Source organism: Mustela nigripes, chromosome 14 (assembly GCF_022355385.1).
Source record: "Mustela nigripes isolate SB6536 chromosome 14, MUSNIG.SB6536, whole genome shotgun sequence".
NCBI lineage: Eukaryota > Metazoa > Chordata > Mammalia > Carnivora > Mustelidae > Mustela > Mustela nigripes.
This window is the reverse complement of record NC_081570.1, coordinates 99,576,511-99,600,305: the sequence shown is the minus strand read 5'-3', so window position 1 is coordinate 99,600,305 and position 23,795 is coordinate 99,576,511. Positions and strand designations below refer to the sequence as shown.

At 47.3% G+C, this 23,795-nt stretch overlaps 1 protein-coding gene across 4 annotated transcripts in view; it reads right to left on the bottom strand.

The window, feature by feature from the left end:
- Positions 1-219: 219 nt before the first annotated feature.
- MAB21L3 (mab-21 like 3) overlaps positions 220-23,795 on the bottom strand; it is a 45,445-nt gene continuing 21,869 nt past the window's right edge. For 3 of the 4 annotated variants that reach the window (XM_059375840.1, XM_059375839.1, XM_059375841.1), the window contains exon 7: positions 20,970-22,873. In XM_059375840.1, coding sequence (XP_059231823.1) covers positions 22,640-22,873 — 234 coding nt within the window. In that variant the 3' untranslated portion in view covers positions 20,970-22,639. Of the gene's footprint in view, positions 637-1,762; positions 1,891-20,969; positions 22,874-23,795 lie in introns of those variants that run through there. The other variant, XM_059375842.1, reaches the window with a different exon arrangement.

Sequence of the window (23,795 nt, the reverse complement as noted above, 5' to 3'; positions counted from 1 at the left end):
TCTCTGTGCTGTCAACTTTAATATTCTGGAGGGAAAATAAATAAGAGCCTATTTCCTCATGGGGCACAAAGTACTCAGCCAGAAAGCCGCAGAACACAAGAACACTTTCTCATTACTGTATAATAATATCGAATATAATGTTCTCCCTTTCAAAGGAGCCCAGAGCACTTAGAGATTGCAGAGTCAGAGTCTGACTTGCGTGGGCCCTGACCAAGGTGGCCAGCTGCCGGTGCCGGCCTGCTCTGACAGTGGGAATGACAGGACCTGGACCACAGGCATCTTGGGTAGCCCCCAACCACACTCAGGAGGAGGACTGAGTCCTCAGTGCTCCCACAGCAGGCCAGTGCCATGTGGCCAACCTGTTCAGAGAGGCTGCTGACCACGGAGGTCACCACCAGCATAGAAGCACAGAAGCCTCAGAGGGGCTTTCCAGAAGCAGGGGCTCTCTCTGCTTCTGGGGAGCAGCCAGAGGGACTCCCCACAAGGAAGGGCAGGAAGGGTCTGCTTTTCTGTCTAGGGGAAGCCCTCCCCATGGTGTGGACTCTGTTCTGTTCCAGGCGAAGAAACCCAGGCGGGTACAACTCATGCGTGATGGGCTTCCCGCTTCTAGAGGTTCTGCTCCAGACTGGACCACACCTGTAGGAAGACGTGTTATTTGTGGGAGGAGTTGGGGAGCCTCTGAAGAATTGCAATGAGCCCGAATACATTCCAGAGAACTGATGACTTGAGAGGGTCACTGAAGCCAAGAGAAGTTGTCCATGATCGAGTGCGAATCGGGTCTGGTGAAGGCTCACTATTTTTCTCTGCTCTTAAATCAGATTTGATTATTTTCTTTTTAAGAGAAAGAAGGAAGCATGCAGTTTCTGAACTGAGGAGCCCTTCATGCTCCTGCCCCAGACCTCCTGTCTTCCTGGGCCCTCAGATGCAAACACACATGCTCAGACCCCTGGGTGTCTTCAGTGCAAGGGGAGGAACGCTGACCACTTCCTGAGCACCAGCAACTGGCACCAGCGAACCTCATGGTCCTAGCACTTCTTGCCTGGATTTCTGCAAGGTCCAGGTCTCAGACGGATGTCACGAGACCAGTAAGACCCCTTGTACTCCTAGAGCTTAAGGTAGAGACAGGCACACAGCAGGTGCTCACAGCTTCTTACTGCCTTCCTGTGGCTGAGAGCAAATGAGCGGTGGCCCCCAGAGCTACATCTACCACGTCTGAATCCTGAGCCAGCATGGTCCTGCATGCTTGGTATGGACTGTGCCATTCAGTGTTCTCGGCCACCTTCTAACACAGGTCCTCCTCTTAAGCACGTGTTACAGGTGAGGAAGTTGAGGCATGGAAAGGTTTGCTTCAGGTCACACAGAGACCGAGTGATGGGGCCAGCATTTGAACCTGGGTAACGTCCAAGCATCTAGCTGGGAGGCCCAAAGTTCTTGAGCATGGCCCACAGCCCCCCTCCAGCTTCAGCTCGTAACACTCTCTACCTCGTGTCCTGCTAACAGCCTTTGTGTTCTCTTCCCCTCTCTGTCTCTGTCTCCCTGCCTGGGCTGTGTTTTCTACTCACCCTGCACCCTGCCCTTTCCCCATTTCAGCACACCCTTCTCCTGGCTCGTACCTACTTCTTTTTCCAGGTTAATTTCACTTGCCACCTCTTCTTGGAAGGCTCCCCTTATCTGCACTCCTAAAGTCCCCAAGGTTGAGCCGGGTGCCCCTCTTTTGTGCTTCCATACATGGGGGCCCCATCACTGTACATGCAGCACTTACCATGGGTACATTCATTCTCCCCCACGCAGGACTGTTGTCCCCTTGGGGCAACAGTGAGCGCTTCTCCGGCATGGTATCACCAGCACCTGGCAGTCCTTGGTCGTTGCCTGACGGACTGTGACCTTTACCTGGACCACAGAAGAAATGTGGACTCTTTCACTTCCTCTCCTCCTCTTCCTCCCAACCCTCTAGAAATATGAAAATAATAATAATACTAAAAATAAAATAAAATAATACGAAAACCATCTTTAGCCACACCAAAAAAGGTCGTGTGCCAAACTGTACCTGCGGTTCACAGTCTGCCGGCTCCACTTGCATTGGGTAAGAGATTTTGAAACAAAAATGTCATCAAATGTATTTGGTGATTTTCATGTGAGAGCCTTACTGACATTTCAAAATGGAGGGGCGGGGTGGCGGATGTTTTTGGTTGTCAAGGTGACTGGGAGTAGCAGGTGAGCAGCACTCAGTGCCCAGAAGCTGGGGATGCTAAGCCTCTGGGGCAATGCTCCAGGCAGTCCCCCAGAGCAACTCCCTGAGGAGCACAGGCCAGCCATGTGATGCTTTTCTCTCGCTGCTTTCCGGCAGCCATGGAGCTGCCTTGGGAATTCACTGAAAGAAAAGACGGCAGAGAACCAAATCCTTTTCAGAGCCAATTATTTGGGAGTAAAGACAGGAGAAACGAGACTATAAGCCTTGAGGTAAGGACTCTCTTCGGTTCTTCATGGGATTTCTGGAACAGTGCGCAACACACACAGGCCTCCATGTCTGTTCATCTTGCCCATCGGTGCTGCTGAGGGCTACAGTGCCTAAGACTTGCTGTGGCTGACTGGGTCTTCTGCAACCTATCCCAGAGCAGGGTTGGCCCTGAAGAGCTGTAAGCTTACTTGAGGAGCCTGAATGGAAGCAGGGATCCCTTAAAATAGGTCATAATCTGTCCTGAGTGGGCCAGATCCATCTGCAAGCCAGGCCCTGGTTGAGTTCACAGGGGCATGAAGCTGTGTGCTGGCAGGCTTCATCACAAGCCACAGGCAATGTGCAATGGGGAAGTTTAGTTCGCAATCAAGCCAGTAAGCCCAGAGCAGCCTTCAGAGCTGTCCACTTGACTCCCCCTTTCTCCCTCACTTCACCCCATTATACATCTGGAGTTCCTGCATATACCGCTATTTAACTTCAGTGAAACCTCACATTTTCTCCTCATGAAAAGGAATCAAATAGCAGTTTGAAACCATTACTCAGATGTTTGTAGGCACTTTAGAGGAATGTACTAATAAGTATGTAAAGGTCAACTCTTCCTTTGGAGTAGCTTTGACCATAGTCTCCCAGGCCATAGTAGACCTTAGTTAGAACTGGACACACAAGGTTGAAACTGCCTCTAGTCCCTATAAGCCATGGACTTCTTCACTCTCTAGGAGTTGTCATTTCTCCACTTGTAAGGGCAGAGTGACTGATGCCTGCTCAGCCTTTTCTTCTGGGAGTGAGTCTGGTAAATCTGAAAGAGATGTGGCCCGTTGAAGTCCTTTATGAACTATAAAGCACCATGGAAAATATAAAATCCCTTAGGAGGTCTTGTTTATTGCATAAAATCAGAATCTGGTTCTTCCTAAAAATTTCTCCTGCCTTAAAATTATTCCTCTTTAGAACAAACTAGTTATTTGCATGAGAAAACAGGTCATATAGACCTTTCATTTTGGGGCCAGATGGTAGGTGCCAAGATTAGCTACAATTTCATGGCATCATTTGGAAATTCCATGGTGGGATTTTGTAGTGTCTTTTATTTCTTCATGCAGTCGAGCTCCATACCAAGGTGTCTACATCTGCCCAGCTGTGCTAGGTGCTAAGATTGCTGACTTATCTTCCCCATGTTGTGGCCACCCCAAGAGAGTTTATGTAACTTGCTCCCCAAAATTCAATGAGAAGTCAACCATTTTCTTAAAATTTTTTCCTATAAAATTAAATCTAGTTATTTTAATCTTTGCTAGGAGACTTAAAGCATATTTCCTTCTTGTTAAATCACCAACATATGCACAATCAGTCTTCAGTAAAAACCAAAATATGCAAGTGAAAAGTAAATTGACGGGAAAAATGCAAATTCAAAAATCTCAGAAGCATTGCTTTTAGTCTGTTTTCTTGCAGGCTAAAAGCAGACCCTGCAAACCAGGTTGTGCAGAAAAATGGGAAAGAAGGTGAAATATGACTGACAACTCCAGAAAGAATGAAGAAGATGTGATTATGGATCCCCTGGAATTCTTTCTCTGTGGTTGAGCTGTCCTGTGTCTCAAGAGGATGGAAGCTATTTTATTCTCACATGAACCCCTCTCTTCCTTGATGCTGTGAGCCCAAGCCCTTAGGACAGGAGCAAATACTTTTCTCCAACCACTTGCTATTCTACTCTGCATTGGCTTCAGTGACTCTAGCATTCCCCTGACTTCTGTAGGCCCAAGAGGCCCAAATCCTAGGGCTAATTCCACTCATGTCCACAACCCGGCAGCATGCTCCAGGGTTGGCCAACGAGTAGCTCTAGTGTTTTGAGTCCTTAACTTCCAAGTTCAGCTCAATTTCTGACAAGGCAGAAGGACAGATCATATCTGTGAGGTGGCAAGATATGAAGGAAGTAAAATACTTTTTTGCTATTAGCTTTATCTTTGTCACCCACCTTCCCCTTCTCCTGGCCCAGAAAATGCTACTTATTTCTCTACAGGCTTTAGGAGCTACTTTCAGTTTCTGGAAGACATGTGTGAATTAAGTAGGCCAAGTGCACCAACTGGTAGCAGGCTCAGTGGGGCATCATGGGAAAGTGCCCAAGGGCAGGGTGTACTGCCACTGCCAGGCAAAGTTCCCTCTAACCAACATGGTTCTACCCTAAGATCTTCACTATGGAACTGCTACCTATTCTCAAAGCCCAGTTCACACCCTTGACCTTGATCTACTGGGCTGGAAGAGACTGACCGCCCCTCTTTGCCCGCTGCCGGCAGCCCTTCTCTTCACCAGTAGAAACTTCTTATCATTGAACACCATGCATCCCATTTGTTTACATAAGAGTCTTCGTTTTCCTCCTGAACAATTAGTTCCTTGAAGGAAGCTGGATCTAAGTCTCATGCAGCTTTACATGAGGGGCTCAATAAATTAATTCATTTCTAAAATAATGGCTTTAGATTTTTACAGCTTTCCCAAATTTAATGATTTTAAAAACATATGTGGGGAAATGTCTAAACACTTTAAAATTAAAGCATTTACAAACAATCCATTAGAAAGTCTTGAAGAGGGTGCCTTCAGCTCAGGTCATGATCTCAGGGTCCTGGGATCGAGTCCCGCATTGGGCTCTCTGCCCAGCAGGGAGCCTGCTTCCTCCTCTCTCTCTCTGCCTGCCTCTCTACCTACTTGTGATCTCTGTCTGTCAAATAAATAAATAAAATCTTAAAAAAAAAAGAAAAAGAAAGAAAGTCTTGAAGAAAATTAGAAAATATTTTCAACTCAATGAAAATAAAAACCCCAAACATCAAAATTTATGGGATTTACCTAAAGCAGTTCTTAGAAGAAAACATAAATGCTTATATTAGAAAAGAAAGGTGTCAGATTGATCATCTAAGTTTATACCTTAAGAAACTAGAATGGGGGGCACCTGGGTGGCTCAGTCATTAAGCATCTGCTTTCGGCTCAGGTCATGATCCCAGGGTCCTGGAATCGGGTCTTACATTGGGCTCCCCATTTAGCAGGGAGCCTGCTTCTCCCTCTCCCACTCCCCCTGCTTGTGTTCCCTCTCTCACTGTGTCTCTCTCTGTCAAATAAATGAATAAAATCTTTAAAAAAAAAAAAAAAAGAGAGAGAGAGAAGAAAAAAAAAGAGGCTAGAACAGGAAGAGCAAAATTAGGACAAAGCAAGAAAAAAAGGGGGGGAGTACAAAAGAAGAGCTGATACCAATGAAATGATAAATAGAACAACAGAGAAAAATCAATGAATCCAAAAGGTGGTTCTTTGAAAAGATCAAAAAAATTGATAAACGGCTAATAAAAAAGGAGAAAAAGCACAAATCACTGATATTAGGTATGAAAGCCTACAGGTGCTGTAGACATTAATGAGGTAATAAGAGAATTACTGAGAACGACTCTACAAACACAAATCTGACAATTTAGATGGAATGGACTAATGGACTAATTTCTTGAAAACCACAAACTATCAATTCAGTCATGATGACAAGGGTTATCTGAATAGTCTTATAATGATTAAAGACTATGAATTCACAGTTTAAAAACCTTTTAAAAGAGAAATCTCCAGGCCTGCATGGTCTCATGAGTGAATACTCACAAACATTTCAAGAAGTAAGAGCAAGGGGCGCCTGGGTGGCTCAGTCGATTAAGCATCTGCCTTCGGCTCAGGTCATGATCCCAGGGTCCTGGGATGGAGTCCCAGAATGGGGCCTTGCATTGGGCTCTCTGCTCGGCAGGGAGCCTGCTTCTCCCTCTCCCTCTGCCTGCAGTTCCCCCTGCTTGTTCTCTCTGTCAAATAAATAAATAAAATCTTTAAAAAATTAAAAAAAAAAAGTAGAAGGGCAAATAAGAGCACTCCCCAACTTGTTTCAGCAGCCGGCATTATCCTAAGACCAAAGCCACATAGTGACAACAGAAAACTTCATATCCATATCCCTCGTGAACATAGATGCAAAAATCCTCAACAAAATATTAGCAGATTGAGCCAGCAAAATATGAAAATAGTAATGCGTCGTGACTAAACATCCTTCAGTGACTGAATGGGGCAATGATACTCCATATTCTCACTCTGGTGATGGTTACACAAATCTGTACATGTGTTAAAATGCACAGAACTGTACACACACACACACACATACCAGGTGATTTTACTGTACGTCAATTTCTAGAAGTGTAAAAAAATAGGTGTGTTCTGTGTGTGTGTTAGGTCTCTGGTGATGGGCACTAGCTTTGTACTATACCTTCACCAAAGTGCTTTCAGATACGTTTCACATAATTTTCTCACCAGCAGTCACACGAGATGTGTGTTACTGGTCTCATTTTACAGATGGGGAAACTGAGTCTTAGAGGGGGGAATGTCTTCACACATACTAAGGAGCAAGTCAAGCCACAGGTCGAGGTCCTCAGTGGAAAGTCCCTGTCAGCAGGGTTCCTGCGAGCTCCCTTTGGCTCTCTGTTTTCACCCCAAATGGTGGTGGCAGGGAAATCCTATGTCCCCCCCCCCCACCATGCTGCACCCCCTCATGGAAAGCAAATACAGAAGCAATTGTGCCCAAGGCCAGGGGCCGCCAGAACCTCACTGCAAAAGGTTTTCACGCGTGGGAACTCACAGCACAGGGAAGCTATGGCAAGCAAGCTCCTGGCTACGGCAGCTAACCTGCAGAAAGCATGGTGTTCTGTCTGCCGCAGCAGCAGAGACTCCCCCCACTCTCTAAGCGCCTGCTCTCCAGAGGCTTTCTTTTCCTTCTGTAATCCCATGAGGGCCAGGTATCCCACCGGGCTCCACATAAACGGGAAGTGGGGGGAAGGGCAAGAATGGAGCCCGCTAGAGGATTCTGTTCCATTTTCTCCAGTTCCTGAAATTCTAAGACACTTATCTGAGATGCTCTCTACTCCCCATCCCTGCTCTACCCTAAAAAGCACACGTATGTTAAGAGAGAAGGAGAGAGCAGAAACTGGGGGAGATGCCCACGGGGGCCCTAATTGATTGAGGGGGTTAGGAGGAGTGAGGGACGAACCAAGAACACACTAATGAAAAATGTGCTAAGGACAGACTGTTACATACTTGTATATGTCTCCCCTGCTTTCAGTTCAGTTAACATGTATCAAAGATCTGAAGGGGTGTATGTGTCCATGTAATTTCTTATATCCTCTCTTCCTCAGAGTAGGGCTCGATGGTCAAGAGCCATTCTGAGAGGACTCAATTTAAGATGCTGCGGCAACTTCTGCCAAAACTCTCGAACCCCTCAGGAGATTTGGACAGGCAAGGGGCGAGTGTTTCTCCCGCTGGTGGCGCTGGCCACCAGCGCAGACCCTCCCCTACTGGAATTCCATCTTTTTGGAGTGACAGTCTGCTTCCAAAGCTTGGTTCTGGCGGCAACACCCTGAGGCTGAGTCGTTCTCTCCCATTCCAACCCCACTGGAGTGAGTCTGGCCTGGGGGCTGCAGGGATGAGTGAGTTCTGGAAGGCACTGAAGGTGTAAAACGGACTCTGAGACCCTTCTGCGAAGGACCAGTGGGCTATGGGAGAAGTTGCAATGCCTCTGCAGTCTAGGTTCGGTGAGTAGAGACTGTAGGCAAGGCCCATTTCACGTGCGGGCAGGGACAAATCATGGCAAAGGGCACGCGATGACTTCATTCTATGTCTGGAGCATGAGGCATCAGGGTGTGCTTGTCCTTGAAGGCAACTGTATCTCTCCTGTGTTTGCAGCAACAAATCCCAAGGTGGGAAGAGGGACAATCCTAGGAGAATATATTTTAGGGAAGAGTAAGAAAGACCCACCTGCTTTCCAGGCAGCCTAAGGTTACCCTGGGAGACTAGGATTCTTTCCTCTTTAAGGACCCAGAATGGTAGATTTTGACATAATATTTTAAAATATCCCTATCTCCAGCAGCTTTCCTCTTTAGGGAGCAGACAGCCTGTTTTAGTGTTTCCCAAACAAAGCAGGGAAAGGACCTCAAGTAATCTGAAATCCATCTTATGGTTACAGGGTGCTTTATTTCAGTCTAAGAAGCAAATTTGCACACACGATCCCATCTGGTTTTCCAATTCCATGAGGCAGGTTTTCTGATCCCCGTTCTACAGATGAGGAAGTCAAGGCCCAGAGAGATTAAAGAACATGCTCCAATTCTCTCAATGATCATATGGCAGAGCAGGGACTAACTCCCAGGTCTGTGTGCGCAGTGCCCTTCTGTGTCCTCTGTCGCCTCTCCTGTCTGGAGCCAGTCTCTCAAACCGAACACCATCTCTAGGGATTGTGAAAATGGCACCTGCCCAGATGAGAATTTCCTTTTACTTCGACTCTGAATTTAACAAGTGAAGACCTTAGTAGGTGTTCCACTGGTGGCCCGGAGTGTGTGTTGAATGCTTTCGAAATCCAGCCCTGCCCCCCCCCCTTCGTTCCCTCCCCTCACAAACACATACCGAGGCACCGCCACGGACAAGTCATGGTGTCAGGCATCACGGAAGTTACAAAGATAAATGCGAGTTAGCTTCTTCCTCCAGATGCTTTATAATTAATCGCAAATAGGCATGTTACTGCAGACCGTAAGGAAGTCAGTGGAGCCAAGGGCTCCTGCGCTGTACTTACAGGAATCTGTAATATCCTTGTCTGTTTGCTATATTCTGTTGCCATCAGTGGCAAGCTCCCTGTGAGCAGGAACACATCTCTAGCCCCTACTGAATTCTCAGTGCCTGGAATAGCACCTAGGACACAGCTGGTGCTCAGGATCTGTTGACTGAACGAATCCATGGGAAATTGATCCTTAATGGGGGTCTCCTAGAAAGTTTCAAGGAGAAGCCAGCATGCGTACCAGGTCTTGATGAAGAGGGAGGTGTTTTAGCAGGCAAGGTAGCTGTGTGTGTTCCAGACAGAGTGTCAAGAGTGTGGGGCCAGACAAGAGTTGCGGCGATGCAAGAAACACTGAGTTGGGCTCAGTGTGCTTAAGGGACAAGTGGGGGAGAAGTGAGGTTGGGCCTATATCACACAGGGCCCAGATGGCAGTTGTTTGCTGGGTTGGCTATGGGAGACCATTCAAGTGGCGACAGTGTGGAGAGGCTGCCCGGACCCGTGGGTTGGCGTGACGGACCTGGTATCGATCAGAGCGGCAGTGACAGGAGAGAGGCTGTTGGGGTATTGAAGGTGGTGGCAAGAGTCCAGGTGAGAGGTGACTTGAACTCAGCAGAAGTTGGGGGAGTAGGAACAGAGGGCACTTCACAACTAGAATGTTCCAGTTTCAGGAAGCAGATGAATGTGGAGGTTGAAGACAGAGGGAAATCGAAGAGGATACTGAGGGGGGCACCTGGGTACCAGGAAGAGAAGTTAGGTGAGACGAGGGGACAACTGTTTGCTTGGGGCATCTCCTGCTTGAGTGCCCATGGGATCACTGGTGAGACTGTCCAGCCAGCTGTCAGAATGTTGGAGAGATGGGTGTGGTCTGATAAGCCCTTCTAAACCTTGGGTCAAAAATAGCCAGTGGAGCTGGGCTGCAGAATTACAGGCTGTAGAACATGGACCTTGGAAGGAGTCTTGTAACTCACTCCTCTTCTGAGGCCCAGAGAGGTTGGGTGACTTGCCCAAGGTCACACAGCCAGTTGGCCCTCCCTAATTCTTATAGGAGGTCAATTAACTTTTAAATGATTCAAAAACTAAAACTGAAAAGTTCCTAAGTTGCATCTCTCTATGTGCAAAGCTAATTAGGGTACTACAGTAATGAAATAAAACAAATGATCTCTGTTGGTGAACTTAGCTGCCACCCAGGTAAGAGAATGACCCTAAAGGAATCAGGTGCAGTATGGGTGGTGGCTTAGATTTTTGTTGTTGTTTTGTTTTGTTTTGTTTTGTTTTGTTTTGTTTTTGGTATGTTTTTGTCTCCTTGGGTCTCCGGCATTCAGTACCCATAAGAGCCACAGTCACAGGTGATCAACTTGCTTGAGTTCTGAATCCAAAACCTCTCAAACTTCCGGACTCCCAGGAGGTGGAGGAAAGAAAACCAAGCCTTATACTGCGCCTCAAATTCCTTTCTTCCATCTAAATGACACTGTTCCAGCTACAAACTCCAGGACTTTCAAGAAAAGCAAACAAAATCCCAACTGCATGCCAAAGGTCATCCCGCCTGCGGTGAGAATGAATGATTAACTCCTGTGAAAGTGAGTTTTGAGGATTTTTTTTTTTTTTTTTTTTTAACAGCGTTCAAAGGTACAACTTGAAAATGTCAGCCCAGGGCAAATTCTAAGATAGCTCCTTCCCCCATCCCATGTGCTCCACCCATTCCCTTTCCCTCAAAGACCATGACCTGTGTCCACGTGAGGAATGAACCCTGCCAAGGGCAGAAGGTGTGGGGCATTCCCTCTCCCTTGGCCCCTGAGGCCTCATCCGACTGCAGGGCGGACAGGAAGGGGGAAGCTTCTACCCAAAAGCCCCGGCGGCTTGTCTCCATGCATCTCTCCCGGTCGCTGTACTGCAAAAAATTCACTAGGACAAAGGCACAAAACATGGCTTCCCGGCATCCAGCGGGGTTATCTTGAGGGAACTCGTTTTTCTCTCTGAGCCTCCAGATGCCCATCAACAAAATGGGCTTATGATGCCTATCGACCAAGGGGTTGTTGAGGGGAGGACATAAGATAAAGCAGAAAGCACACAAAAATGCGCCTTGTGAGTGGGAAGTATCCGCACACCTTGGAGTCCTTTCCTTTTCTGGAGCATCGCCCTCCCCCTTAGCCCTCCTTCCCAGATGCCTCGGGGCTTCTCCTTTTGCCTGTTCTTGTCGTTCAAGACTGTAAGGGTCTGTGGGTCTGGGGAGGCGCTGAGCCCCTGCGGCGCAGGGCTGTACCACCATGCGCTGGGTGGCCTGGTCTCCCGTGCTGCGGTAAGAAAAGAGGAGCCCCCGGGAGCACGCGGTCAGCTCGGGGGGCCAGAAAGGCCTCTCCAGGCGCCAGGTGAAGCGACGGAGACCCCCCCAAAGACGCAGGGCTCTGCGGAGGGGGCGGAGGCGGGTTGGCGGCCGGCGGGCGGGCTCTAGGCCGGCGGCATTGCGGGTGCGCGGGGTCCGCAGGAGAGAAGCCGCAGGCGCCCCCTGCCGCTTTGCAGTCATACAGCACCGAGCGCGGCCGCCGACCTCTCTCCCCAACGCAGGGCCGGGACCTTCCGCCCTCCACCGCCCGCAGGGTGAGGGGTGCAGCCGAGCCCCGCCCCCACTGCTCCTCCTCACTCCTGCAAGAAACCGTGTCCTGCTCACCAAGGCCACAAGTCACGAATGGAAGCCCCTGGACAGAGAGGGTCAAGAGCGGAGAGCTTTCCTGACGTCCCTTGATCCACCGTGGGCACAAAGAACCACCTTTGGGAGGGAGGCGGGAGAGGGGAGGGACAGGCAAGCGGAGAAGGCGGGTCCCAGAGCTGTCAGGATCCCAGCAGCGCAGGAGCGCAGAACCCGGCTGTCTTTGATCCCTGGCCACCAAACGGCTCACACCGTGGATTTCCTGAGAGAGGGGCTGGCGGCTTGCTCACCTGGTCTCTCAGGTGTGAAACTACACTGTCACCTGGGCTGGGTGCTCTGCCTATTATTCTAATATCCCTCCGCGCCCCGAAGGGGGCACATTTTATGTGGAATGCAAGAGTCTGCATTACCGTGAAAGTGTTATGTTCCTTCACAACGCCACTCTCGCAGGAGCAAAGCTCCCTCCGTCTTTTGTATTTAGTCCTGACAGAAGACGCACAGGTTACAACGCCTGAGGACAGAAGATGGAAGCTCACAAAAGTCACATGACCAATGAGAGGACATGAATGGTTCTAGACCCAGAGACAAAGAGAATGGGACAGAGACCTGCCAAGAGCCCTACTGTTTATCCCCATACTTGGCAGGAAGGGAAGGTGAAGGCTTGAACCCCTCTCAGATGTGTTTTGTTTAAATGCAAATTGTGTGTGTGTGTGTGTGTGTTACTCACACAGTCCACAGAACACCTGTGTTGGATCCTGGCTGAGCTGGCTGCAGCAAGAACACATCAGCGTTCCCCTAGGTAGGGAGGGGAGGCTGAGATGCGGAACAGGCCCCCCTGAGGGATAAGTGTACTCTCCCGCACCACACTGGGCTATGCACTATGAGAGGGGTCTGGCCCCTCCTGAAGAAAGGCATCCACAGCTCGGAAGCAGCTCTTCCTTCTCTAAAGCCAAGGATGTGATTCCTCAACCCTCTGAAGTGTTACTTCATGGCAGGGAAGAGCCTGGCCTGAGCATCCAAAGACCTGGGTTCGAGTCCAGCCCTGCCAGGAAGTGAAGTCTACGGCAGGGCAAAATCATTCGTTCATCCCTTCCCCTAACTATCCATTTAACAAATGTTCACTGAGCACATGCCAAGCACCAGGCACGGTGCTCAGTACAAGAGAGGCAGCAGTGATCAAGACGACTGTGCCCAGGGCGCCTGAGTGGCTCAGTGGGCCACCCAGGTGCCCCAGATCCACACTCTTAATCATGATGGGATATCCCAATGCTACCAAACATCTGAGGAGAGCCAATTATGTGGAAGATAAACACCAAAATAACAAACAAACAAAGTAGCAAGTGGAGAGAACTGAGAACATGGGAGAAGAGAAGAATTAAAGATATTTATTATATCTTTACAGGGAGAAGATACTGCATCCAAGAAGAAAGAACCGGGAGAAACAAAAAAGGAGCATTCTGAGGCCAAAATGAAATTCTTGGAAATTAAAAACAGCAGAAATGGGGGCGCCTGGGTGGCTTAGTGGGTTAAGCCGCTGCCTTCGGCTCAGGTCATGATCTCAGAGTCCTGGGATCGAGTCCCGCATCGGGCTCTCTGCTCAGCAGGGAGCCTGCTTCCCTCTCTCTCTGCCTGCCTCTCCATCTACTTGTGATTTCTCTCTGTCAAATAAATACATAAAATCTTTAAAAAAAAAAAAAAAGGTGACTGTGCCCATGAGAAGCTTACATTCTGGTAAGGAACAGGCAACCCACTATGGGGAGAGTAAAGCAGGGTGAGGGCGCAGAGACAAGGGGTGTTATCTGTTTGGTTAGGAAGGAGGGGGCTATGTCTGTGTGCAGGCCAAGGGATTTCTGAACACAGGAACAAACAGGTATGAAGGCCTGGGGCGGGAATGAGCTTGTGTTTGAAACAAGGCAAGGGAGGTAGTGTCCTGTGGCCCAAATGGCATGGAGGTGAGAGGTGGGGGGGAGGGGGGCGAAGTGGGCAGATCACATGGGCAGAGAGGAGTTTCAGGGTTTGTTTTTTAAGATTTTATTTATTATTTATTTGACAGACAGAGATCACAGGTAAGCAGAGAGGCAGCGGGGGATGGAGGGGTGGGGAGCGGTGTGTGGAAAGCAGGCTCCCCGCTGAGCAGAGAGCCCGATTTGGGGCTGGTTCCCAAGACCCTGGGATCAGGACCTGAGCCGAAGGCTGAGACTTTAACCCACTGAGCCACCCAGGCGCCCCTCAGGGGTTTTTTTTTCTAAGAGGGACGAGAAGCTTGGAGCAGGGAAATAGGAATTGATTTGCATGTCAAAGAGATGACAATGGGTCTTGTGGGGGAGACTGGGGTGGGGTGGGGTGGGTGGCAAAAGTGAGAATGAGGACGTCCCTGTAGCAATCTAGAGAGGAGGGGGGTGCTTGGCCTGCAGCGGGAGCAGTGTGCAGGGTGTGGGGATGCACACTCAGCCAAGAGGATCCACCAGGGGGGCTGAAGGTGCGGGTGATGGAAGGACAGGCTCCAGGACAAACACGTGGGCTGTGGTCAAAGGAAATGGTTGCACAGTGACTCTCTTTACTGAGTGGGGGCAGGCTGGAGAAGAGACATCAAGAGTTCAGTTGGGGACGTTGTAAATGTGAGCAGGTCATTTTCTTGTCTCTCTTCTGGCCTCTCCCTTCTCACCTCTACCACAAAAAGTGGTACAGGTCACCAGTGGGTCACCAGGAACTCTTCCGTGGTGATTAGGGCTACTTTCCCTAATTCTCCCACATTCCCACGCCTTTTATTTTTATTTTTTTCTATGAAAATTCTGTTTATTCTTAAAATTATATCATAATTGCAATCAATACACAATGCACAAAAATGTCAGGATCAGTCAGCACAATGCAGAGTATTCCATTTTTATTTTATAAACGAATTTTTTAATTTTTTTTTTCAGTGTAACAGTATTAATTATTTTTGCACCATTCCCATGTCTTTTAAACCCACGAACAGATTCTGAATTCAGAGAAAAGAAGCAGCAGTGCCCTTTTGATTCTCTTTTGGGGAGAGTGAGAGGGAGAAAGGCCCCACAAAAGCAGGTCCCCATGTCCCACGAGGGTCCTGCCCATGCTGATGTCCTAACAACCATGAGAGTGGAACCAAGGTGCAGGATGAGGGGGGCGAGTCAGCCCACAGGGCTCAGATGAGGAAGAGTCATAAATGTCTGACTGGCCAGAGACTGATCTGGATCAATTCCTACGTTGCTTAGGTTGGCACTTGAGAAGTTTCAGGGGCTTCTGAGAGGATGGGGAGCATTTTAGACTTTCAGTTACCAACCAGTGCCAAGTTTATGATCTGAGCCCCACAGTTCAACCTGTCTGAACCCCCACGTAGGTCCACTCTAAATGTAAAGACCTCTACCATCTCTTCAAGTGAGAACATTCTATGATTCCATCGTTTTGAAGGAGAGGAAAAAAAAAAAAAAAAAAAAACAAATGCACGTAGAAGTCCAAGAAGTTTGAGACCGAATGGACAGCTTCTGAAGGGGTTCTACAAACATTTTCACTCAACATATTTATTGGGCATTTGGTATGTGCCCAGGGTCGTAAAGACATAATCCTGAAAATACACATGAAGTTCCTTTCTCACAGAGGTTTCATTCAGGTGGGAGATGATAGATAAATAGATCACTAGATTGACTGACAGACAGACAGAAGAAAGGAAGAAAGGAAAGACTGTTCAGGTGGTGCTGAGTGCCACGGAGAGAAATAAAGCCAAGCAGGAGGGGGAACATATCAAGACTGGGGTGATAGTAGTTTGTATAAGGAGGTTAGGGAAGGTCTTCAGAGGGAACAACAAGTGAAGAGTCCCAAGGTGGAGTCATGCTTGGAATGTTCTAGAAGAGCAAGGTGTGACTGGAGGTGGGTGTGAGAAAGGAGAGGAGGAGATAGGTTTAGGTAGCTCGGAGGCTGCAGAAGAACATCTGGGCCTTTGAGTTTTTGGATGAGTGGAATGAGAAGGGATTGGAGGACTGGGAGCAGAGGAGTAACATGATTTGAAAACTGGAGCGGATCCAGATTGTGAATGCTGGGCAGAGAACAGAGAATTCCTGGGGTATCAGATACCACATCGGGATACTTGAAGCTCTAAATGTTCAAACAAAATGTTCCACCAAATGCTCAAACCGAAATCCTCATGAGAAGCCTGTCCCATCGCTGCTGGAAGCTCCAATCAGTAGTGCCCTGCAGGGTTACTGGTTGCCTGCTGTGTGCCGCACACTGGGCATACTGTGGGACAAAAGACAAGCTGTGTGTGTGTGTGTGTGTGTGTGTGTGGACTGGCAAGCGCGCTAGAATCCAAATCTGGGGTCATAATAGCAGATAACATGGGGAGGGGAGTGACAGGAGCCAAACCCCTGCATGTAGTCTTTGTTGAGAGGAAAAAGGGGGTATTGGTTAACTTTTGACTTCAGCCTACAGAATGAGTCTATGTGTACAAATAGCCTTGGTAACCATTAAAAGGACAGAGAGTTAGCATATGGACCTTACACACTAGTAAGAAGGAAAAAGAAGTAGCAAAAGAAAAAAAAAACCCTAAAATATACATTTAAAAAGATGGTGGGGTGAAAGACAGAAGAATCTGGTTTAGAAAATGGGTCACATAGAAAATACAAGAGTAGCAATAAATCCAAATGCATTCATCATCAGAATATATGTAAATGGATGAAACAGAGTCAGAAGACCCCAGTTGTCAGATGGGATTTTTTTTTTTTTTAAGAAAATCAGCCATTTATAAGAGACACAAAGAGGTTGAAAGCGAACGGATGGAAATGATATTCTACGGCAAATAAAAGTGGTGGTGTCCTGATAGTAGTATCAGACGAGACCAATTTTTACACAAAATGTTTACCATAGTTAAGGAAAAGTGACCTTACAATGATGAACTCTTCAGGTTAGCGGGAAGATACAAACATTCTAATCCTGTGTGTCCCTAATAATACAGTCTGAAAGTGTATAAGCACACGTTGTCAGCCCTCTAAGGAGAAATACAAAAATCCACACTCATAATGGGAAATTTTAAAACAACTCTCCTGGTAAATGTTGGAAAGTGCAGCCCGAAAGAAACCTGAAATACACACAAACTTTGAGCAGCGCATGGTCTAACGTTCCTCGCACCTTGCATCTAAGCTCGTTCCCCCTTGTATGCAGGGACCAATGCAACAGCACTGGGCGAGAAGCCAGCCTCCATGGGCATCCCAGGATTGGGGCCTTCAAACCACTGTCCTTTTCTTTTAAGATTTTATTTATTTATTTGTTTGAGAGAGAGCGAGCAAGTGAGCATGAGCACATGTGAGAGTAGGGGGAGGGGCAGAGGGAGAGAGAGCAGACTCCCTGAGTGCAGAGCCTGACTCCCCTGGGCTCTATCTCACAACCCTGAGATCATGGCCAAAATTGAGTCTGACTTATTTTTTTAAATTATTTTTATTAACATATAATGGAGAATCTGACTTTTAACCCAATCGGCCACCTAGGGGGCCCAAGACATTGTCTTTGACTATAATGTAATCTGTTTATAAATCAGTAATGAAAACATACTCGGAAACCCGATATGTTTGAAAATAATACTTTTTAAAAAACTTCTAAATACCCCACAGGTTAATAAGGAAATCATGGTAGAAATCTGAAAATAAATACAACTAAATGAGATGAAAATGCCATTTACCAAAATCTGTGGAATGCCACTAAAATTGTATTAAAAGAGAATTCATATACTTGGAAAAGAAGAAATACTAAGGAGTTCTGAGCTAAGCATTTAAGAAATGACTTTAAAAAAAGAATACCAGAATAAAGCTGAAGAAGTAGAGGGAAAGATAGGAGCAGAAATTAATGAAAAACATATGAAGATGAAAGAGCAAACAAGAATTATTTGATAAGCCTCATTGAGAGAGGAGTACAAACACACCAGAATTTAAACACAGTATTATGAACAAATTTTTTGCCAGTAAATTTGAACACTTAGATGAAACAGATGAAATCCTGGTAAAATATAAATTAACAAGAAGCTCAAGAAGTAGTCCAAAATCTGAATATCACATATCCCTAAAAGGAAATAAATAGCTTAAATTCTTCCAACAAAGAAAACACAAGGCCCAGTCAGCTTTTTAGGGGAGTTTACCAAACTTCCAAGCAAAGAGATTACTCTAATTTTATTAGAATTGAATAGAAAAAAAAAAAAAAGAGAGAGAGAGTATTTCCTAACTCTGGTGAAAGGCAGAGCAATAAAATTATAGAGAACCACATAGCAGCATACCTTCATGACCTTAAAGAATGAAATTTTTTTACCCAAGATACAAAATGCATTCCATTATAATGGAGAAAGTCACTGAAAATTCACTGACATTAAAAGGGAGAATTTAGACTGGTGCTACTACGTCAGAAAATATGTTGATATTACCTCACTAATTTAAATATATATATCATTATATATATTATATATAATATTTTGTATTTAGAAATATGAAATATATTCAAATACAAATATAAATCTATAATGCATAATATAAATGTTTATATTTATAATATAATAAATATTTATAAATATTATTTATAATATTTATAATATATTTATATTTAACATGTATTTATTATTTAAAATATATGTGTAATTTATGTCATATATTATATATTACATGTTATATGTGGCATATGTGATATATATACATCTTTGTACTTGAGCATATATATGTATATACACATCTTTGAACTTGAGAGTTCACTCTTATGTATATACCCTTACATAAGTAAGTGCATTAGTCAGATACACACAAGAATGTGCAAAAAAAGGTTCAAAACACGAAAACTAGAAACCACCCAGATGCCCAGTTACAGTAATGTAAATATGTACAGTGGCATAAGCTCACTTTGGGACATTCCACAGCAGTGAAAAGAAACACACCACTGCCACCTGCACCCACATGGGACAATCTCAGAAGCACATCGTGTCCAAAAGCCGGTCACCAATCACGAAGACTTTGTACAACAGGATTCCATTTACAAAAAGTTCAAAACATGGGCGCAACTAAAAAGACATTCGGATGCAAGCAGGTCCTGTTCTGCTGATTCCAAAATACACTTTTCACATTCCTAGCTCCCTAAAAGGGGGGAGGATGCATCTTACAAGCAGTGGTGTCTTGTGATGACATTTAGCAGCACTTTTTCTTTCTTAGACACGAAACAAAGATGTGCCTCACAATTGTGGGGGGGCTTAGGTTCAATGAAATACAATAGGTAGTTGAACTATAAAGCAAAGCAGCAGAATGACGAACATAAAATCTGGGAGGGAGGGGGCTAGGGGACGGAACAGCACCTAGAATTCTAAAGTACTGGCCAAATGCTATTTTTCAGCTAGATGGTGAATATATTGGTGTCTGTTTTATTGTTCTTCAAATATTTTCAACTCTCACATGTGTATCTTTCACTAAAAAAAGGTGTGTGGGGACAAGGAAGCGGGGCCATGTGGCCAACAGCTCAGCAAGCTGGACAGTGAAGGGGGGAGAGAAGGGGCGACACTTGCAAGAGGAAATGGAGGACACGACAGGCACCGAATGGAAAGCCCGAGACACTGGGCGACATGGCTGCAACGCATGAGAAGCTGAGAGATCCTTCTTCTGGTAAGCAAGAGGGACAAAGGACAAGATCGGTTTGTGGAATTCATGGTGGAATTCTGCCCATGTTTTCCTTTGATGGTTTCTAATCTGTTCATGAAGAATTTACACATGGGATGGGGGTTGTCACCAGGACTGGCTGAGAGGCAATGGCCAGGATGAGTTGGTGTCTAAAATGAGAAGCATGTATGCCACGGTTACTACGTGCCAGGTTACGAAGTGAGGAGCTTCTGGCATCCATTCTTCTGCTTATTCCCCTCCTCAGAGCCCTGAGGTAGCTCCTCTCTCCTCAGGCCCAGATTTGTTGCCCAGGGTTACCATCCCCAAATACCACAGACCGCGTGGCTTACACAACAGAACGTTATTTCCTCATGGTTCTGGAGAATGGAAACCCAAGATGAGGGTGTTGGCAGTACTGGCTTCTCCTGAGGCCTCACTCCTCAGCTGGCCGGAGGGCCCTTCCTCCCTGCCCCCCTGCCCCCAGGTGCCTCCACCCCTTCTCCACAAGAATGTCAGTCCTGGTGCATTGGGGCCCACCCTCACGGTCTCATTCTAATCTAGTCACCTCTTTAAAGGCCCCATCTCCAAACAGAGTCAGATTCTGAGGTGCTGGCAGTAAGGGCCTCCATGTACAAATTTTGGCGGGAGGAGGGGGAACACAATTCAGCCTCTAACCATACGCATGAAGAAATGGATACGTAGAGAGGGGTGAACAACTTGCCAAGGGCACACAGTTGTGTCAGAGCTGAGATGCAAAGGCAAGCAGGTCAACGACAGGGGCTGACTCCCAACCCGTCCACCTGTGCCCAGATGGGACATGAAAATAAAAGGCCTTTTGGAGAATTTAAAAAATAAATAAATAAACAAACACTGCCTAGAACAGAGGAGTTAATATCAGACTTTCCAGAGCCAGACACTCTGTCCCTGCAAACAGAGTGGAAGGACTCCTCTCTCGTGGGCTCCATTTTAAAGTCTGAGCTTTAAGCACCAAGCCTGTAATTGCTAGCCAATGTGGCCGGTCATTGAGCATCAACTGAAACCCTTCTCCCAAAAGCCAAATTTAAGTTTATGGGCTGAGGAGGGCGCCACCTACTGGGCCCTGAGGGGTATGGGTGGGAAAGTCGCTCTTTCTGTAGGCAGTCCTCTATTGCCCTCTGCTGCCCAGCGGAGGAACACCCAGGAATCCACAGATTCCAGGAATCCCGCTTCCTTCAAAGACCACTGGGGGATAGGGAAAGGTAGGGGCAAGAATCTACCAGAATCTGGTCTGTGGAGGATGCCAGTTCCCTTCCTCTCCATAGACATGCACATATTTCCAATCAATGGTCCAGCCAACTTTCACTTCTTGGCATTTGCGACTATACAGCTATTTTCTAAACTTGCATAGGGCGCCTAGGGAGCTCCCTCCGTTAATAGTATTATTCATTTCAGCTCGGGTCAAGATCTCAGGGTGATGAGACCAAGCCCCATGTTGGGCTCTGGGCTGGGAATGGAGTCTGCTTAAGAATCTCTCCCCCTCTCCCTCTGTCCCATTTCCTCTAAAAACAACAGTAACAAAAGAACCTTGCTTCCGTTGTTTTCATCATTAAAAAAATTAACTGCTACCTTCTCAAAAATGACGTTTCCCAAGGCCCCAGAATATGAGACTTTGAATGCATATACTGATAACATTGGTTTGCTCATTGTTTGATGTTTTCAAAAATTATAAACTTATTGTACATTTGAAAGGATTTTTTTTTTCAACATTTAAAAACCATGATTTCCTATGTCCCCAGCATATGGTTACAGTACTTTTGTTAAAAAAAAAAATTAATTTCAAAAGGTCAGTAGTTCATACTTTTTAGAAATTTCAGCGTTCCATACTTGCGAAACATTGTTCTAAGGGATAAAGGACTCCCTTGAGCTGAGAAGCATAAATAAGTGTGGGGAGAAAGCAATGACCTGCTCAAGCCCCGAGAGTTCCTGCCCATGTGCTGCACTGGAAGCATGGCCCAGTGGACGACAGGGAGATTCAAAATGGGGGGCTTACTGTCCTTTGGTGCTTCGACTCTCATGTGGGTCCCCCGGGCCCCCTTTATGCAGTCCCCAGAATGGGCATTTCAAATTCAAGTCAAAAACAAATAAACAAAATGCAAATCAGATTAGGATACTCTACTGCTCTGGGAGAGGCCAAACGTCAGGACTTGAATAACAGATTCCAGACCAGCTTTGCAATGTCACGTGATCTTATTCCAGCCCCGCCCAGCCTGCCCTTGCCACGCTTCCCTTCCCCTTTCGCTGTTTGCATTTTCATCCTTCCAGAGCTTTCTGCGGCTCTAAATCAATATTCTGTTTGTTTCCTTCAGGGCAACTTGCTACAATTTGTAATAACTGTGTCTGTGTATCTGTCCTTCACTTCTTGTCTCCCTTAGGCGCTGAGCTCCGACAGGTTCGACCTTCAACCGTTTCATTCTTGGTGATACTCCCGGTGCCTGATGAGCACGTATTTATGGTGCAGTGAAGGAAATGAGCAAAGGCAGGTGCGGAGAGGTGACACCAAATCCTTCCACGTAGGTCATTGTTCTGAGTGCATTCCCAAAACACCTGGCTTGGGGCGCAAGACAACGGGAGCCCCTGGCAAACAGAGCTGCACTTTCATCTTTGACCCACACTACTCGTCAAAACCACCTTCTCCCTACTTGCAGGACAGCCCGGAGGCAGACAGAACCACAGGCCCCGAAACACAGTTCAGAACAGGAGGGCAGCGGGCGCACCAAGCCATCAGACGCAGTCATTCAATGAGCGGTGTTGGGACCCATCCAGCCGGAGGCAAACACGGGCTACCAACCAAAGAGTAACACTTTGTGTTGCTCCAGTGTCTTTCTCCTAAGGCGACCCCAGCACGGTCTCCCAGGCTCACAGCCCTGCTCTGACAAAGGCATTTTCACAGCTGCATTTTACAAATGGAACAAGAAGAACCATGGCCAGTGGGCTGGAGACCCACTCCTGGGCCACAGGCTGATGCCTGGCCTTCCAGCCGGTCCTGTCACCATTTTCTTCCGTAGACAACCGGAGCCCAAGCAAGGCAGAATCCATTCAGCGCAGTCTGTCATCAGCTCAGAATCAGCAGCTCGGGGAAGCCTGCGGACAGCTGTCCCCAAGGGAGGTAGCTAGTGAGGGCCAAAATCCTGGCTCCACGGAGGCCTGGGTCAGCCATCTTGGGGTACAGTGCTCCCCTCTTTGGTGCTCCTGGATCCTTGTACTCTCCTATGCTGTAGGGTGCCTCTGTCCACGGAGAACGAGGTCAAGCCAGGATCAAGTGTCCAAGGGCCTCCCAGGCAGGGACAGCTTCAGGGTGGGCTGATCTGGGGGTTCTTCAGAAAGAGGGCCAGCCTCTGGGCGACAGCGTCCAGGTCGCCTGAGTTGGCAGACCGGAGGAGGTTGCTCTTTCGCACGAAATAGTGCTTCAGAAAGTGCTGGCTTACACACTTGTGCAGCTTCCTCACCAGGCGCAGAAAGGCTTTGCTGAAGACCCGCCAGTCCTTCTGGCGTGGGTACTTCTCACAAGTCCAAAAGAGCACTGTCTGGGGAAGGAAGAGGTGCTGTCAGACATGGGTCCGGGCCACAGAGGAGGGTATCCTCAGGAATGTGACCCTGCTCACATGGCCTTGGAAGAAGGGAGAAGGGGGGTCTCACCCAGGGCAAGGAGGCTCCGCCGGGATTTCACAGCCCCCCACCTCAGGTGTGCTCTCGGCCTCATCTGGCCAGTCTCCTGCGCCTGTCATTGTTTCTCTCACCACTGACATTTCCGGTGACCAGCACTCTCGTTAAACCTGCGATCCCCCCCACCCTGGGCAGATGGCTTTGCCTCCTACTTTACAGGGAAAATGGAAACCCTCAAGCTAGCAAACCAGACAGTTCTAGCCATCTCTGCCTTCAGCACCCTCTTCCTCTCTTCTCTGATTGACCATCTCACCTAGCCGGGTGAACCCCAGGCAGGGCTTGGGGCCCCTCCTTCCAGAAGCTGTGACCGACTTCCCTCTTTCTCATGGGCTCTCAAAACTATCAATTGCACTCCTGGGTATTTACCCCAAAGATACAGATGTCGTGAAAAGAAGGGCCATCTGTACCCCAATGTTCATAGCAGCAATGGCCACGGTCGCCAAACTGCGGAAAGAACCAAGATGCCCTTCAACGGATGAATGGATAAGGAAGATGTGGTCCATATACACTATGGAGTATTATGCCTCCATCAGAAAGGACGAATACCCAACTTTTGTAGCAACATGGACGGGACTGGAAGAGATTATGCTGAGTGCAATAAGTCAAGCAGAGAGAGTCAATTATCATATGGTCTCACTTATTTGTGGAACATAACAAATAGCATGGAGGACAAGGGGAGTTAGAGAGGAGAAGGGAGTTGGGGGAAATTGCAAGGGGAGGTGAACCATGAGAGACTATGGACTCTGAAAAACAATCTGAGGGGTCTGAAGTGGCGGGGGGGGG